Source organism: Phalaenopsis equestris, unplaced genomic scaffold, assembly GCF_001263595.1.
Source record: "Phalaenopsis equestris unplaced genomic scaffold, ASM126359v1 Scaffold001113, whole genome shotgun sequence".
In the NCBI taxonomy this organism is placed as follows: Eukaryota; Viridiplantae; Streptophyta; class Magnoliopsida; order Asparagales; family Orchidaceae; genus Phalaenopsis; species Phalaenopsis equestris.
Genome location: NW_018165552.1, coordinates 25,756 through 45,296, shown reverse-complemented (window position 1 = coordinate 45,296; position 19,541 = coordinate 25,756). Strand labels below are relative to the sequence as shown.

At 36.0% G+C, this 19,541-nt stretch overlaps 1 protein-coding gene across 1 annotated transcript in view; it reads left to right on the top strand.

Annotated features, from left to right (window-relative positions):
* LOC110033210 (xin actin-binding repeat-containing protein 2) overlaps window positions 1-1,072 on the top strand; it is a 6,584-nt gene extending 5,512 nt beyond the window's left edge. Inside the window, exon 5 of the mRNA XM_020737118.1 lies at window positions 361-1,072. Within this exon, the coding sequence (XP_020592777.1) occupies window positions 361-855 (495 nt within the window). The 3' untranslated portion in view covers window positions 856-1,072. The remainder of the gene's footprint in view (window positions 1-360) is intronic.
* Window positions 1,073-19,541: the final 18,469 nt, after the last annotated feature.

The following is a 19,541-nucleotide window of genomic DNA, read 5'->3' as shown; positions in this document are numbered from 1 at the left end:
AGCCGAACACGAGCTGTTCGCGAACAACGAGCCGTTTTGACAGCCCTATCCAAAGGCCTCTTAGCTTTTATGCCGGGGGCTCTTCTTTGTTTTTTGGGGCCAAAGCACGGCATAAATTCTTGTGGTTTGCACTGATATCTGTGCTGATGCTATAGATGAATGTGCGCCAAAGACTACCTGAGTTGGCGGTAGTTTGTTGGCCAACTATCAATGGCTTGCTTATTACCGCAAAATTCTTTAATTGAACTGTGATTTCTTCGAGAGAAGAGGAAATTTGAACCTGCTTGGCATATTCTTCCTGGACAGGCTTTGTAAAGGCGTCTGTTTCTGAATCACTCACGCTTATTTTCTTTTCTGCAGTATTCATCGGCCGAAGAGGCCACAGAAACCAGAAATGCAGTTTACAATCTCCAGTGGCCCCCAAATGGTGGACGTCTTCTTGCGGCGGAGTTTGTTGATCCTCAAGAAGTGAAGTCACGATTGGAGGTTCCTCCACTATCTCCAGTACCAATTAGCCCCACACCTGCAACACCAAAGGCCCCTCCTCCCCATCAGAAATCCCAAGCCCCTCAACCAACTCATCAGCAAAGCCTCAGGCAGCAGCCGCTCCCTCCTCCACCTCCACTCATTCACCCTCCGCTGCCCCCGCCTCCCAGCCTATCTAACCCCCCGCCTGTTGCGAGAGAGCAGCGACTCCCTCCCCCTCCTCCGAAGAAACCTGAGCCACCTGTGGTTACCCTAGATGATCTTTTCAAGAAGACCAGAGCAACTCCTAGGATCTATTACCTACCTTTGACTGAAGAGCAGGTAAGCGCTAAGTTAGCCACACAGGGCAAGAGCAAGTACGCTCAGTAATCTGGCTTTTTGTAGCATGTTTGCTATGTCCATGTTAAGTTTGTTCATTCGCTAGTGGATAGACATCACAACCGTCGGGGTTAGCCGTGGTCTATATATTTGTGCTTCATTTACCTATCTTTTTTCTGAGCTTGGACAGTCCCTTTGTTTTTTAATGTAACTTGGATTTTATGTTAAGAATTTCATTTCTGACTATGAACGGACATGGTTTTTTTCATCCCTTTTTTTTTAACATATGTAAGAGCCAAAAATTATCTGAAGGTGACATACAAGCTGATTTGAACTTGGTGTTTTGATGAGCATGGAGTGGATGGAATTCTGCTGTCAAAGCTGAAATTTCTGATTCTGCCAAAATTTACTGTCTTGTGGTATGTCATTTAAAGTGTATGCTATTAGTAGAGGATGCCATGGGGTAAAAGTTAGGTTCGAAAGTTATGATTCTGCAGTTCTAATCGATGAAACCTGTGTTTTCTTTTATTTTCTCAGTACCCTTGCCAAGACAATTGATCCTAACGAGCACATTAGAAAACTTTTTGTTCGTCAAGATCATATTAACATTCTATCGCAGCACACTGAAGGATCGATAAAATGCATACTGAGTCAGGTTAGTTAAGTTCTTACTCCATGTTGAGCTTGCTTGCCAAGATACTGTTTCAACTCAAGCTTGATTGTGTATTTGTAGCGTTGTCCAAGTTGATTCCATTTTAAATTATGGTTCGAATTTGATTCAAGCTTGACTCTTTAAGTAATCGAGCCTTATTAAACATATTAACGGTTGTTGAGCATATTAACAGGCAAAAAAGGCAAAACTGTGCTTTTGTTGCTCGGACTCTTATACTTGGCCCTACTCTAAACAAATTAAAATTGTTGAGGTTGAATTTCATCTGATATCTAAATTTTACTGTCTTAGTTGCATGACATAAGTGTTCGAATAAAAATCTATCATAAACGAAGAGTTATTGGTTGTCACACTTTAGTTATTATAGATGCACGCTAGTAATTTTCAGATGCAAAGTGGACTTGCATGAAATCCCCCACTGGCTTCATCTTGGTTTAGTTGTATTACGGCCGGTAGTTTTGCCAAATATTTGGGATTATTCTACTGTCAATATCTTGACTTGTTGAGAACACATTAATGGAGAGCTTGGGGTGATTTGATTTTGTAGGGTAGTGTACGATATCTATGGTGACTTCTTCTATTAGGCCTTAGGTCAATTATGCTTGCTTTGAAGAGTTCTAGCAAATCCACTTTGGTGTGTTTAGTGCGTCTCGGTAGACTAAATATAATTACATTTAGGGTCTGTTTGGAGCAGCTGCAGATTATATGACAAGCATATTATCATGATAATATAATATGATAATCTGCAGATTATAAGGACAAGCTGGTTTGTTGTTTGGGGGATTTTGTGTAGAACAGTTTATTTGTTGTTGTTACTGGATAAATGATTATTCTGCCCCTGTTTAGTGAAGCTGTTTGCAACAGAACTGCAGGAGCAAGTCCATTTCAATTAGTACAATTCCATAATGCATTCCATAGAGCAAGTCCAACTCTACCTAGTAATTAGTACAATTCCACAATACATTCCAAATAATCTACCTAACATCATCAACAAGAAAACCCTAATTCTATCATCAACAGAAAATTGCCAAATTTTGTGAAAGAAAAAACAGTTCTCACACATGGAAATCGAACCAAAATAGTCAAAATAAACTCGCATAGCATCTAAGAAACACATCAGATCTCACCAGAGGAATTAGATCTGGCAAGCAAGTCGATCTTCGCGAGGGTGAAGATCAGGGAGGGAGAGGGTAAGGGAGAGCAGAGAAGAGCACGGGAGGAAATTTTGCCCTAAATGCGAGTCACGGACGCAGGACACGGGGGGCTATCCCTCGTCCAAAGCCTATTTGAAATTTAGGACGTGCGTATCAGAGCGGCACCAAAACGTCGAGCAAACGTACTTTTCAAACACAATGGCGAGGTTTTCAAAACGTCACCTCACCCTAATAAGCTGCCCCAAACGAGCCCTTATTCAAGAAAGTTCAAGATGAACATTTTATGTTTTGATTCAGTTATCTTTTTTAATAGATTTTAAGGAGCAAGTGGATATATTTTTGTATTCATGTAAGCTTATATTTTATCAGAATTACTTTATGTCGCTTCTCCATACATATTAACACTATGAACATCTATAAATATCAACTGCAAGCAGACTTTTTTGGAGTTCATCTTTTACTCATCTCTTTCTTTCTTGCTTCATCTTATAATTGTCTTTTTCAAATAGTTGAGAAGAACCTTTTCCTTCAACTTTGATTCATGAATCCTGCGCATCACTCCACTATCTCACTTATTATATAGAGGTGGAGGGTAAAACTCTAGCAAAAAATTGTACTAATAGAGAGAATCAAGTTGGCATCACTTTTGAAGTCATATGAATGCCAAGGGACTGTAATCCAAAACATTTTTTCGGCCTCTCTGGTACGTGTCTGAAGCACTGAACCAGAATCAGTATCAATTTAACCCTACCTGGAAAAACTCACCATTGGGTGATGATAATTCCTACACCGAACATATTTAATGTCCATTTTAGTGCTTAATGACTATGCTTCGTCTATTTGGAACCTATTGTGGACAAGGGCTGTCACAAAACTCTCCCACATGCGTTTCAAAAAAATTAGAGTTCAGATCGATCCACCCGTGTAGGGGGTCATGCCCGTAGGCACTGAAATCTCTGATTTGAAACCTCTAGAATGTTCATTTCAAAGTTACAAGGTCATATTCTAGCTATACGTGGTCTCTCGTAGCTTCCTAATCAGTAAAATCATTTAACGGACATATGGACATAAAATTGGGACTTGGACCGTTCGGGTCGTACTCGACCCCAGCCAGCTATTTTTGTTTGATATAGCCCATCCGTAATTTCCACCCCAACATTGGCAAGCTTATTTTCATTCTTGGATGTCCTCCGGTGGTTCGAGGGTCCATAGGAATCCTCCGCGCAACGCATCAACCCTCAATGAGGGAAAAATAATTTTATTAGGGGGGTGCGCCACCCAATGGGTGCAAAGGGGCCTATAAGCACCATTGAGCGCTGAAATCAGCTGAGGAGCGCATATGCACCCTCCTTTGTGGACATAGGTGACCAACACAATGAGGCGTTGACCTGACCTACAATTACGTAGTACTTTAGTTTTCAAAAAGATGGCAAAAAACTTGACCCAATTTATTTTAGCGACTTGTGTGAAAAATGGATATATTATAGAATTTAGAATTTGATTAATAGTTTACACACTATAGGTGCTACACAAGTATACGTATCGTTTCCATTAATGTATGATTTTCTTTTAAAACCCCAGTATCGATCCCATAGGGAAGGTGAAGCTCTTTTTATGGACTTAGTAAAACTTTACTTTAGCTCCATACAATTATCTAGGAAATATGGTGTCAAGTTTATGTGTAAAAAAAATTTACTAAATTCATACTAATGCTATTTCAAAGCTTAAAGAAAATACAATATTTATAAACTAGTTTTACGTAAAAAAGTTCAAATTATGCAAAAGTTCTTTTCCCTTGCAAAGAGATCATAATCAGTGTATGAATCAAATGTCTAAAGGTTTAAATATAGTTTTGTTCCAAATAGATTATGATGGGTAAGTTCTAGCCTGTCACATTCAGATTACCCACTACGACAATTATTATGGAATAACCTAGCCTTAAGTTCCAAACTCTAGATCAAATTGATTAATGTTCTAGTTTGTCACCCTAGAATCACCAATTTACACCCATAAAAACTTATCTCTCTTTTTGTTTGCACTAACTAATGAGCTACCTTCTCATCCACTAGATTAATGTAATTTTTACTAGTTGAGGAACACATAGCCCTCCTGGGTCATTATGGATTCACAACAAATTTTAACAATCCAATTGACCAGATTGAAGATGTAAATTAAGTACGAAGTAATGAATCATCATAAGTATGGAATAAGAGAAATTTTAAAAAAATTCTAATCTTATACATGATTATTCTTATTGCAAGAAGAAACATAAAAGAAACTACTTAGACTTCATGGGGATAACACAATAAAATATGGTTTATATTAACATTAAGTTTACACAGTAAAACAAAACTCAAACAAAAATACAAAGTACTTATTTGAAACTTCTCCAAAAGCAAATCTTTTGAAGTTCCTTTGATAACTTCTTACTCCAAGACACACTAATACAAACACTAGAAAGACTCTCACCAACACACTCTCTCACACACTCTCACACCACACACACACACACCCACACCTACTACTTCTCTCTCCCTCTTTTTGACAAGCCAATGCTCCCTTTATATAAAGCTCTTAAAACCACTGAGGGTCACTTCAAGCACTTCTTCAAAATTCATCCAAATTCAATACACAAAAATCAAAAACATTTCTGGCGCCTAAGCGCCAACCTTCTGGAAACCTGTTTTAACTACCCGATGCTTAGGCGTCAGGTCACTATTTACTCTACTCTAATTGACCATATTTTCTTCATTTTTTGCTCTTAAATTTCATCTCTTGTAACTGAAATAAAAAAAACTCACAAAATACCTTACATTAAAGCGTAATATCTTTAAAAATGAGCATAAAATGTATATATAAAAATAACACATTTTAAGCCTTGTCAGACGTCACCTTTGCTCGCATGAGAAAAGAGGGGGCGGCTAATTGGCGTTTAGGCGCCAAGATCTGCTGAGATCGTGCAAGACGGTAGAGGGGGTGCGACATAGATAACGACCCAAAATAGAAAGTTGGATGCATGTGCACCCAACTAAATTTGTTGGGAAAAATTTCTGTATTAAGCCAAAAATGGAGGGGATAACTGAGCCTTAACTGGGGGATAATGGCTCCTTTTGTCGTTTCTTTTGCCATTTATGGAAGCAAACTAGTGGAGAAAAAATTATTTCCATTTATTTATGGGAGACCATTGGAGAAGCGACTAGGCAGCTATTGTTTTGCAGACATTACAGAAGAGATGGGTTGGATAGGGGAAAACAACAGGTATCGTGAGAACAGGCTTTTCATTTTGGGGGAAGCAGATGAGAGTCTTTTGAAAGCTCTGGGAGCAAGAAGAAGGGGCTTAGAGGTTTGCTAAGCTTTCTTCCCAATTCTCTTTCATTTTCCTACAAATTTTCTTCCACGACTTCTTCTCCACTTCCAATTCATCTTCTTGAGGGAAAAGAGAGTGAGAGCTCATTTGGTGGAATTCTGTGAAGGAGAGTTCAGAGAGGAGCTGGGAGAGAATCCAAAAGAGTTGTGAGTGGTTTTTTGGAGAATTCTTGAGGATTGCTCTAATCTGTTTTTCTTCTTCTTCATCTTCTTCACCTGCTTCTTCTCACCATTTCTTTCATCGGTTCTCTCATTTTGTTTGGGAAGAAGAGGAATGTAAGGGATTTTTGTTGGTGCTGCTTTGAACTTTCCTTGTAGAGGAAAGCTTCTTCCATCTTTGGAGAAGAAACAAAGCTGTCTTCACCAGTGCAATGTCGGAGATTGGAGCGAGCTTAGAGAATGCATCTCCAACTTCCACGTAGGTGAGATATTTTCTAAACTCTTGAAATTTATTTTCTAGCAAGTCTTTTTAAGTCTGATGTTAGAGGATTAAGCTTAGGATTCTGTGTTAGAGGATATCGATAAGTTAGAGAGTAGTTTTCGTTGATTAATCTCTACAAATTCTTAATTTTTTATCCATTTATCTAGCATATTAACATAATCAGCTGGGAAAATAATAACGACAAGATTGTTTGGCAACTTCATCCCATGACAAATGGGTTGAGGCCACCCCAAATAGAGAATAAGGAAATCATTTTCTCCTTGTTTTCTAGACTGCAAAGGCTATGTCCGCAAGGGGAAATATTTATTTTCGCGCAGACTTTCTTTTCACGGAAATTTTCCTTCGCATTTTGCCGAATTGTTAGCCACTGTATCGTCTGACGATAGCTATGACTTCATCCCACCCTACGACGTATGTGAGATCACTAGAAGCATTTCAGCTTGTTATCAAAATATGATTAGGTGTGTTTGCATATTTGCATGAAAATATTTTTTTTTTAAATGTGCATTTAAAAATGATTAATTTTGCATGCTTCTCTGCTCAACCGCCCTCTTTACTCCGGATTGATTAGCCACTGTATCGTCTGGCTCGATCGTCATCCCTCATCGAATGGTTTGATTGGTCAATTGATATCGATCGGCTCGACCGCCTACTCTAGGCTGGCTTGTCCGCCCACACGATATCGTCTAGCTCAATTGGTCATCCCCACTGATACACAAAAAAAATGTTCAATTTTATGTATACATTTTATGCTTAAATTTAGTAATATTACACTTTAAAGAAAGATATTTTTATATTTTGTTGCAAATATATTGATTTTGGGCATTTGGAGCAAGAAGGAAGCAAAGGAAGAAACTTAGAGTCAAATGATGCAGTTTTCAAAATTGAACTGGCGCCAATGGCACCAGAACTGGCGCCAATGACGCCAGAATCCAGAGAGCACGAGCAACTCTAGATTTTGGCGCCATAAGGTGTTATGGCTCAAAATTCATTGAATGTGGACTATTTTTGAAGGGATGTTTTAAGGAAACTCTTTGAAAATTCATCCCTACATTATAAAAATGTGCTTTAATGTCAGAAAAGGGTGTGTCTCGGTGGGGAGTCAGTTTTTTGTGAGAGTTTTGTGTCTTTTGGTGTGTGTGGTGGTTGTGTCTTTTGTGTGTGGAGAGTCTTAGAGTTTAAAGAAGATTTTCTCTAAGGGTTGTAAAAGGAGAGGCAAAGTGAGATATTTCTTCTTCATTACACTTCTAAGGGAGAATTCAGTGGTATTGTAAAGAGAGAAAGAGATTCAAAGGAACTACAAGGGATTTCGTTGAGGAGATTGAGATAAGTTATGTTCTTTCCTTTATTTGTTTTGTAAACTTATTTATATATATATATAATTCATGTATTGTTGTATTTTCTTCATGAATTCTGAGTAATCTTCCTTGTCATTCTCCCTACAATGAGATATGGTTATGTGAAGAATCAATATTATTGTGCAAGGCTTTAATTTTCATAATTGTGATGATTTGAACTCTGATCTTAATTTAATTTTTAATTTATCTAATTGAATTGTTAAAATTTGTTGAGAAACATACGATTCGAGAGGGCTATGCTTTCTACAATAATGTGAGAATCACATTTGATTCCATGAATGAGAATGTAGTAGAGTTGAGTGAAAATAAAAAGGTAAATATACTTTGTTGGTCGTAAAATTGGAAATTTTAGAGTGATATACTAAAATACTCAATTTCGTCTAGGTGTTTGGAAACTAAAGCGAGATGTTAGTCCTCAGGCGAGGGGAACATGGGAGCTCTGAAGTGAGAGCCAGTAACTTTCCAGTCTAAATGTGGATTTAGAGATAAAACTCTGGATTAGACGATGTTCTTTTTCACTTGTAAAGAAGAGAAAGAATATGAATGCTCTTATTTGACAAAATACAATTTTATATAATTTTAAATAATTTTGATTGCTTCACTCACCATAAACTTATTGTAAAGGGGATTGATACTTTCTTAAAATTTAACTCTTCATCACAAAACATAATTTATTCTTAGTAAATTAAACTTTGAAGTTTAGAGATTAGTTTAGTAAACTTAGTTCCATTTGCAGCATTAAATCAATTTTTATTTGTTTTTGTTACTTGAGTTTTTACGGTTTGAATATTGTGTCTTTGCGTTATCTTTATAAGAATTACCACCTCCCTGTGGGATCGATGCTTAGGACTTCATTAGAGTCATTTATTACTTGAGTGATACATATACTTGTGTTTGCAATCTATTGACAATTTTAAATCAAATTATACGTTAAGGCTCTGTTTGGGGTAGCTGCAGATTATTTATAATCTGCTGATAATGCTGACATTATGATAATCTGCAGATTATCAGGATAAACTGACTTGTTGTTTGAAGAAGCTTATTTAGAACAACTTATTTGCAGCTGTAGCTGGATAAATGACAATTCTGCTCATGTTTAGTGATGTTGTTTGCAATAAAATTGTATAGAAAAAATAATAGATAAAACAAAAGCCACAAACTATTACAGATCAGTTCAAAAAAATAACATACACTGTTCACTCTCTCGTGAGTATCAAAAGAAATACAATTACAACTATAATTAAAAATATTAAAAAGTTTAATTTAAAACTCTGACACCGTCTATCCTCAGTTGAACTGTCCTCTTGGAAAACCATCGTACCCAAATCACTGTTGGCAGTGGAATATGTCGGAATATCAACCTAACAGAAGGAACCACATCGCGCTAAAATGCCCCTCCGACAACTGTAGAACAGTCTCCCGTTACTGTGAGGCTGTCGTGACGTGAGTAAGGGAGTTGGTAGTCCGTAGAAACACAACACAACTCGGGAGGTCCCTGAAATCCTAGAGCTCATGTTACTATAGAGATAAAACAATAATGAAATCATTTGTCAGATCAAAATAAGTTTTATATGGCTACAAGAGAACTGAATTAAACAAAAATTGTATCAATCGAAACAAGCATAAAAAAAGAAATGTGAGTGTGGTGTCTCGACCAAGTAACTACACTAATCCACATGTTTGTCATTAAACATAGACATTGGAAACATAGACATTGGACTTTAAAAAACAAAACAAAGAATTAAAAACAAATTTCAAACACGACATTGTTATATATTAAAAAGTTTTAATGAAACAAACAAAATTCTTAATAAAATCATAAAATCCAAACTCACAATATAACGAAATACATATGAAATAAACCTATAGTATAATAAATAAAGAAGAGTGTCTGAATCAACATCCACAAATAACATCTGCAATAGACTCCCTCAAAGTAGTCATCTCGGCGACACCTTCACCGTCCTGAGTTTCAAATTTATTCAACTCTATCTCATCCTCAGGTAATGAATGCCCATGCCCAATCAGAAATTTTGAAGGTTCTGAAGAGGCATGCAGCTGATTTTCATCAGCCAAACTGAAGTCTCATGTCAGATTGGAGGGATGTCATCGGATGAAGTTGTGAAGTGTAGTGGTCACCACAATATGCATCTATTTGGGAAATGAATACAAAGACATATCACGTAGGATGACCCATTTCTTGTTCCACACCCCAAATATTCTTTCAATTACCCCGCATAAGGAGGAGGACGTTTGTTAAACATTTCTTTTCTGCTACGGATCGTGCCACTTGCTCTCTCAAAATCAGGAATATGGTATCTGGTGTTCGGATATGGCTTTAGGCAGCCCCTCTGCATCAGATATCTGACATCAACCAAATAATATTTCTCTGTTATGAAAGTCATTATTAATGATAAATAATACATATAAGTTAAGGTTTACATAGCTAAACAAACCTGGAGGCGGGTGAGGGAAACAATGCGTTCTATTTCTAGTTGCATAGGAAAAAAGACGACAGTCATGTGCACTCCCTTCCCATCTTGCCATTACAAATGTGAAGCGCATGTTGAAGTCACATACTGCCATGACATTTTGGGTAGTTGAACCACTTTGACTAATGTACACGACCTTTTCATGGCTGGGTAGTTGAGCATCTACGTGCGTACCCTAATGTAGTTTTGTTTTCCATTTTTAGAAACTCATTACATTCTGAAGTTAATGTAATGAACTAATAAAACTTACCTTAAAATATGGCATGTAACAGGGATCATTTGCAATTTGTTCTAGAGTAATAGCGAACGATGAATCCTCTAGCTTAATAATTTGCGACACTAAGCTCACAAGTGCTTGTATACCTTTGGAGAAATATTCGCTAATTATTTTTGAGAAATCTTGAAATCGCTCCATAGCTCCTAACTGATTCATTTTGTGAGAGAATGTATAATGTTATAGCCAACGCCTCACTAAATGTCGTTCTAGAAGAACCTTGGAGGCCATGGTTGGCATAATTCGTGAAGAAGATAAAAAAATAGGTGCAGTCATTCGAAAAATATTGCTGAATCTTATCGGATGTCCAGAAAGCATCTCACCCACCCATTTATCCCCAACAAATGAGGACGTCATGCGTGGTATTTGATCAGTAGTGGAGCGGTAGTACTCCAACAATAATATGTGATAGTTGTAGTCCATGCGATTCTTTTACATCATTCTTGTTGTGATCCATCCTAAAGGAGAAAGGTATATGATGAAATAAATTGTGGAGAAGTAGTAGCAGCAAAATGAAATATTAAAAATATCAAGGACTGCAAAGAATAAAAAAGGAATTACATATATTGTTCTAGAGAATAAATAAAATTTTCAAAATAAAAAAAATAAAAAAAAAACTAGTGATAACAAAATATAAAACAGATTCATTCTTCCACAAAAACACGCAAATATTCAATGTGCAGTTTGGGTCGCAACACCATGAATATTTTCCTACGGGTAGAGTCCTCAAGACATTTTACATAAAAGTGCATATCGACAACTACTTCTGAAATAGCATCCAAAGTTCCAACACAGTATATGATGGTGCTGTCAGAGGGAGCAGGAGCTGGCAGAGCTGCAAAAGTAGCAATCAGTTGATCCAATGAGCTTTTCATGGAATTGTCCTTTTCTTTCTTTCTCCTGCCAAGCCTGGGCCTCTTTGACAAGGAACTGGACTCCTCCATCTCCTTCTGGTTAATACTAGGTCATTCATTGTCAGCTATAACTTGCTCAGGTGATAACTTTTCTGGTATGCCTGCAAACCCCAACTCGCTTAGGTTGAATGCATGTTTTCCTGTCGCTAAAACTCCCTTAAACGCTATGTCTAGTTTATCTTCAAACTTCTGGCACTTACTATTTTTTTTTTTGTTGGCATTGCCTGTAACATTGTAGGGGAGGAGGGGGTTTAGAGGGCTTAATAGCAAAAAAAAAATTATGAGAATAAAACAAATGAGAGTATAATTATTACCTCTATTTTCTCAACCCACAATTCATTTGGAGCATTGATTGTTTGCTTAATGAGATCTCAACCCAACCCGGTGGATCCACATTTCAACTCCTTTCAAAATTTTCGCTCTTTTTTTAATTGATCTCATTTGTTTTTGAATTTTAGCTTGTCGTAATCTCTTCCCATCAATTCTTTGAATCTCTTTGTAATATTTTGTCAACCCTCCTTGTTAAAATACGTGGTTGGTCTATTTCCGATCTCAATTTGTATTAATGTGAGATTGTTAGCCCTCAGGCAAGGGAGAAGTGAGAGCTCTCGAGTGAGAGCCATCTCGAGGGAGAGCCATTATCCTCCCAACCTAACCATGAAATTAGGGACCAAAATCTTGATTAATCAATGTTCATTATACACTTGACATAGCACTCGGAAGAGGATAAAGAATATGATTGCTCCTATTTGACACAAAAGAGTTTTTATCTATATTTTCAAATGATTTTAATTACTTCACTAACCATGTACTCATTATAAAGGGGAATAATGATTTCTTAAATTTGAACTCTTCATCACTAAACTTTGTTTAGTCTTAGTAAATTTAACTTTGAAGTTTAGAAATTAGTTTAGTAAACTTAGTTCTTTTAGTTACATTTCTGTTAGCATTCATTAAACTCATTTTAACTTGTCTTTCTTACTTTAATTTTTATAGTTTGAAAATTGTGATTTATGTTATTATCATAAGAATTTCCATCTTGCAAACTAAGACTTGATAGTAGTATACTAGAATTAACCTAAGAGATTTCTTACTGTGCTTCTCTGTGGGATCGATACTGGGGTTTTTAAAGAATGCTCTATATTACTTGAAGCAATACGTGCACTTTCGTAGAACCCCTAGTGTGTGAATTATTTTATATATTTTATAGAACATTTCAATTTTGCATAATAAATACTTAATATAAATTGGGTCAAGATTTTGGCCATATTTTTTGAAGCTATATTACTGCATAAGTTTGGGACGGGTCAAGTTTTTTGCACTGTTACCGAGGATTTAAATTGACATAAAACACACAGAAAAATAGCACACACCAGGGGCGCATCTGTTAGCATCATAAAGCATAATATATTTGCATGAAATCTAAATAAATTACAAGAAAGTAAAAAGGAGCATCAAGTACTGAAAAATTTAGAAAAAAAAAGTCATAGCAAAACTCAAGTGAGTTAAAGAACACCCATAATTACCTATAGAAGATCAAGACTAAATGTAAGACATTAGTGAAGGTGGGGGCTCAGAGCTGTACTATGTGCTTCCAGACCTTAAGTAAGAGTTTCCAACCTGATAATCTACGGAGGGTAGTTCTAACCCCAATCTAAGTGCTTAACCATGGACCATTATGAGTTTTCATTTTTAAACTTAATTTTCATGCATATAAAATTTACTTTAACAGGAAAATGAGAATTTCTTTTAAAACATTTTGTAGAGTGGTGTAGTCCACAGGTTAATTAGTTTGATCGAGCTAGGAATACTATCAACCTAAGAATATTAAGAGTATCGGAAGCAATTATCTCCTCAAGAGTCGTCGAATAGTATCATTGGTCATTATCCTCTCCTTTTGTCAAAGGTCCTTGAGGTAGGAGATATTATTCTAAATCCCTCATCATATCCTTTGTTTTAGCACACATTAGCATTATCGTCATTGCCCTAACCAACTAGACCACAGACTTAAAGAAGTTTGATGATCCATATGTGGCAAAAAAAATATCTCTAATTGCTCACAAGGATTTAAATACTATAGGGAAGACTCAAATCCTTGAGTGTTGGGTCAATTAATATAGCATAAGTAGTGTAGGGCATTTCTATTGATTTAGGTGAATTATCGGGTCGTGAGTCATAACTTGGTTGGTCCCTAAAAGTTTTAATAAATAATTTTCTTGAGCAAAGAATAATAAGTCCAGTTTTCCTCCAAAATGTTCAAAAGATCATAAAAGTGTTTGGGGAATAACCCTAAACAACATTTTAAGACCCTTTGAAACGTTTCGAGTTCACTTAAACTTATTATAATGTTAATAAATCATTCGAAGTTAAATTTAAATTCAATGGTTTAAAACACCCTGTGCTCAATGTACCTTGATATTTTAATTATCCCAACAGCGGGGTACTTAGACATTCACTTGATGTTTCATTCAAGGGTTATGTAAGTGGATGCCTTTAAGGGAAAACTCAAGTCATTAAGGATCTCAGATCTAAAATTGAAGTTTGCCTTGTAGTGTTTAAAAGTGTTCATTAATTAATCATGTTTCTCTCTTCTTATCCTCATTAAACAAGTTTAAAATATCAAGCCTATCTCACTACTAAGCCCTTAAATCCAATATTCAGGGTAAATTTGAAATAATCAAAATGTTAAATTAAGTGAATTTAATTCTCATTAAAGCTCACACTTATCATTTCATCGCCAATCAGGGGCTTCAAACAAGTGAGTTTTTATCTTCCTAGCTTAAGCCCACTACCTTAGGATCATCTGATTAGGTTAACTTCAATCACAATAATTTAAAGAAATTACCATTTTACCCTTATTATGAAAATGTGACAAATTGGTTTCTGCCACTTAACCCTTTATGTTTTAAACATCCAAAGAAGTTTATTATGATCAATGTTACCCATTTGCCCTTTGACTTATCCTAAAATTTAATTAGGGCATCAAAATCCCAAAATTACCCTTTTGTCCCTTGGTTTTTCCACTTCATAATTTATGAAATTGATCTCAAATGACTTTGAAATTTTTAAGGTACCCCACTCATGGGTCAATAAAAATATCAGATAAAAAATTATGATTTTGTGATTTTTTTTAAATTTTTAATAATTACTTTAGCTCAAAAATAAGGATTTTGAATATTAATTTATTGAATTAATCAAAGTAAAGTTTTTGTTCTTGGGAAAGTTATTGGAGCTTCACCTTAGTAAGAGGACCACTTGGACTAAATTTCATAAATTTTTTAATTATATTTTAATTATTATAATTATTTATTAATTTAAGTGTTTAATTAAATAGAAAATAAATTTTAACTTCAAAAATTGGCTTTTTATATTTGTATCTAGTCTCTCTAAATTAAGAGAACTCAGAGAATCGAAATTTTTCGTTTTTGTGATTTTTATTTTATTTATTGTAATTATTTTAATGAAAAATTAAGAAAAATACATTTAAAATTACAATTATTTTAATGAAAAATTAAGAAAAATACATTTATAGCATTTAAAATTATTGAAAAATTAAGAAAAATACATTTAAAATTACATAACTATTTTAGAAAAAATATTTTGAAAAGTCTCAAGTGATCAGGGAGCAATTTGAAACATTTTCCGTGTATTTTTATATTTCTGTAATTTTTAATTATTATTATTTTTATTAAAATTCAAAAAATATCCAAAAAAAAGGAACTATTTATTTTAATATCAATTTTATTTTTCTTAGGTGCCCCTTATTAGAAGGAACCCCCAAAAGCATTTTCATAATTTTCTTAATTATATTTTATTTATTATAATTATTTTATTGCAAAAATCCCATTTTACCTTGAAAAATAAACTTTGATATTAAATATATTTCAAATGGGTTCCAAATTTTCCAAAGGGTTCAAATGATCATTATTTACTTTGTGGAATAAATTTTACGATTTTACGGGCTACATTATATTTATTTAAATTTTTCTGAATTTTAATGACTTAATTAGCTATGATAATGTATATAATTATTTAAACTCATCTTACATTTTTCATAGAGTCCTCTGACCATAGAGAACCTACCAAAATAAGTCTGTTATTTTTCTTATTTTTATTTTAATTTATATAATTATTTTTAAAAAATTAGGCAACTAGTCTTGAAAATTAGGGCTCTTAGGGTTAGAGGTGTTATCTGACTTTGGAAAAATCAGAGACTTTGGAAAAATCAGAGATGGAAAAATCAGAGAACATCTCTAACCACATGTAAAATAAGCCCTCCAAATTTCAAGCCAAGGTGATTAATATTTAATTAAATATAACTAAAATACTTTATGGAGTATTTAATTAATTAAAAATAAAATACATTGTAAATATTTTTTATTTTTTTCATAGTTTTCTTCTCTATTCACTAAGCAACAGAGTTATTATATTTTATTTTTATCATTTCTATACCAAGTTATGATTTTTTAAAATTTTTGAATTAATTTAAATAAAAAATACCCTAATTTTCTACTTATCCGTGCAGCGCCATGCAATCCTACAACGGCTCCGAGGCTCCACGCGGTGTGCTCCCATTTGACGTCGCCTTAGACATCAACGCTGACTCAACCCACAATTTATGAACCAATCTTTCCTCCGACTCCTCCGCCATTTGATCAATACATGCGTGAATGGATGACGTATGTTCATCGTCCCCAAGTGACTAAACCTGAGAACCGTCCAACTTCTAGGCCTAAGATCTTGCTCGATACTCAACCAAATTAACCAAATTACATGGGATTTATTCCTATAGCTTCATCTAGTCAAAGTGAACCTATCTATATGGTTGATCAAGCATGAAACACATTTTCACTTCTTAAACAATGAAAGCGAGGCTAAAATTAAGGATTTTGACATATATTTTTTGCCCAAGAAGTGAGGCCTTGATTCGGTGCTTTTGGAAACTTCAGTAGAGTCTAATGAACCTCCTCGAAGGGTCGCCTTCCTTTGGTATAAAGTCTAAGTAGGAATTTGACCAACAGGTGGTGCAGCCTTGGTCTAGAAGTGGGTTAGAGGGCTCAAAGGATGGGACTTTCAGAGCAAAGCTTCCTCTTTTGGTCTAAGGAAGCTTAAGGGTGAGTTAATTTGAAGTTTGGTTATGATTTGTGGAATGACAAAAAATATCCTGGACTTTGAGCTCAAACTTCTAGAAGGGTGGTGGTTTTGGATGGTTGAGGAGAGTGGGATTGAACTCAGGAAGGTTTGGAGAGGCTTTGGAAATATTTTGACAGTTTCTCCCCAAGTAATTGGATGATCACTCCTCTTGGTCATAAGAGGTGTTCAATTTATAAAGGGAGCCATGGCTGCCACCAAGGAAAGCCAGGGGGACAAAGAGGATGCTTATGTGGAAGGATAAACAACGTAATTGGCCAATGGGGTTGAGCCATCTCAGAGAGTCTCAATTTTAGGTTTAATCAATTTGGGACCTCTCGAGCATGGTGTTTTTTGGCCACTAGGCCGGCTGGCCAGGGTTGAGCTAGTGACTAGCTGGGCCAGGGGAGCGAGGAAAGTTTAATTGTGTTAGTTTGGGGGCTTGGGAAGGTTGGTGGGAAGGACCCCCTTGGTTTAGCCAATTTTAGGAGGAAACCCCCTAATTCAAGGGACCCTTGGTCCATGGCACCATTAGAGTGGGCTAAAAGGATCTAGGTTGGTTCATAGAGTTCAAAAGGCAGTTGTGGTGGTCAAAGTTAGGCTAGACCAAGTGGCTCAAGGTGAGTTTAGGGTTTGGGTTCAAAATTTGAGATTTGGCTTGAAATTGGGTTTGTCCTTTGCTATAGCTTGGATCTAGGTCAATTGATTGGCCACTTTGGTGTATAAAACTATCCTAAGGCATTTGAAATAATTGGGTTGAACATGGGAGGTTATGAAGTTCAATTTAAAGAAATTTGGATTTTTGGAGAAATATGAGGATTTTTGTTTGAGTTGGATTTGGGCTAGGTTTAGGTTTGGGTCTAGGCTAATTGAGGGTTCAATTTAATCTAGATGAATGTTATGAAGAGTGTAGGAAGTGAATTTTATGGAAGTAATGGGCTAGGGAGTTCCATTTGGTGGAATTTTGAAATTAGGACAATTTTGGGGCATTTAGATTAGGCTTGGGGTTTGGACTTGAAATTGGATTCAATTGGACTAGAATTTGGTTTCAATTGGGTTGGTCATGATGAAATGTGATTTGGATTTGAAATTGGAAGAGTTTGAAATCAATTTGGTTGAAATTGGGGGTGAATTAGGGGAATTTGGGCCTTTAAGGGTAAAATTGGGATTTTGCTCAAAATTGGTTAATTTTATCAAATTGGGCCCAATGGGTGGTTAGGATTGGTTTAGAAGAGGTTTCAAATGATTTGGGAGGTTTTAGGAATTTTTTGGACATGAAGGGTGTTTTGATAATTTTGACAATTTTGGGGGTATTTTGGGATTTTTGTAAATTTGGGGGTGTTTTAGGCGATTTGAGTGGTCTGAAATGGTTTGAGATGATTTTTTAATAGAATTTGAGAATTTGGACAATTTTGGGAAAATTTGGATTTCAGTGGCATTTGGCAATTTTGAAAAATTTTGGGGCTAAAAGGTTGAGTTGGGGATTTTGGTGGAATTAGGGTTCAATGTGGAGGCTAATCACAAAATTATTATTATGGTGCCACGACACCACGGAAATTCCTATTTTAATCCCTCCATATGTTGGTCCTAGCCATCCTAGCCAAAGGTTAAGGGTTTGGGGGACCACCCACATGAGTTTTAAAAAGAGTACGGAATCAAGCTAAGTATGTTTTGTTAAGGATTTTAGGTTGTGAATGAAGGTGAGGGGTTCATGTGTGTGTGTGCAAGAGTAACCATGACCACACCACCCAAGGCAAACCCTAAGGGCTAGACAATCCTATAAGGACTCCCCTTGAGCTCCCCCATGTTGGATTCCTCCTACTAAGTGTTAGAGGTCAAAACCAAATAAATGGAACTCTAAGAAAAGTAAAGAAGTGTTTAGAATCTCTAATGCGGTAGGATTCCATCACTAGACCTCTAGGATAATCAACAGGAAAGTCATATGGCTAGATTCTAAGCTTCTATAGAAGAAAGATAAGACCTCAACAAAAAGTGAGGTCAACAACCACACACACCACAACACATCACCACACACACCACACACACCACACACAACCACACCACACACCATCACACACACCACAACAACACATCCACACACACGACCACACTTCCCTAAACCCTCAGCACACCCAACCACAATAGCATATCCACACACCACACCACCACACCACACATTAGCAGCAGCACCACACCACCACACCACCACACCACCACACCACACGCACCACACACAACAACGCCACATAGCATCACACACACCACCACAACACCATTACACACACCACCACACCACATCACCATGCACACTACCACACACACCACCAAATTAGTATGCATTTCTCATATTCCCACTCAAATTCCAACACACCGAACTACCACACCCACCACCACACCTCCTATAAATCTCTTATGCTCAAAATTCTTCTAATCCAGCACCAAATTTCACTAAAAAAATGCATTCACATATGACAGCAAGCCTCCCAACGAGATTGTAGCTAATCATTACACTTCATTTTAGGAATTTTGAAAAGAAGAGAAGACCTGTTGTGCTATGAATTAGCATCTTACACCAAATTCCAACTCAAATTTAACACCAAATTCATACTAAAAAACAAAACCATTCACAGATTCAAATAATTGAAACAACTGCCAAAACTGACCCCCCATCAGGCTTCCTCTTCTTCTCACAAATTCTCACTCAAATATCAAATCCTCACACAAATCCAACACCAAATTCCAACTAAAACATCAAAACTTAAGCATTAGCAGCCAAAACATCCACAATTATGAACATAAAAATCTCAAAAAATAGGTGCTACGCAGAAAAAACAAGAATTGCATTAAGCAAATCCATGAAGAAACTCTGTACAAACTAATGCGGCTAACAGAGCAAATCCATCAAAGAAAGATAAGGAATAGAGGAAATCGAAAAAA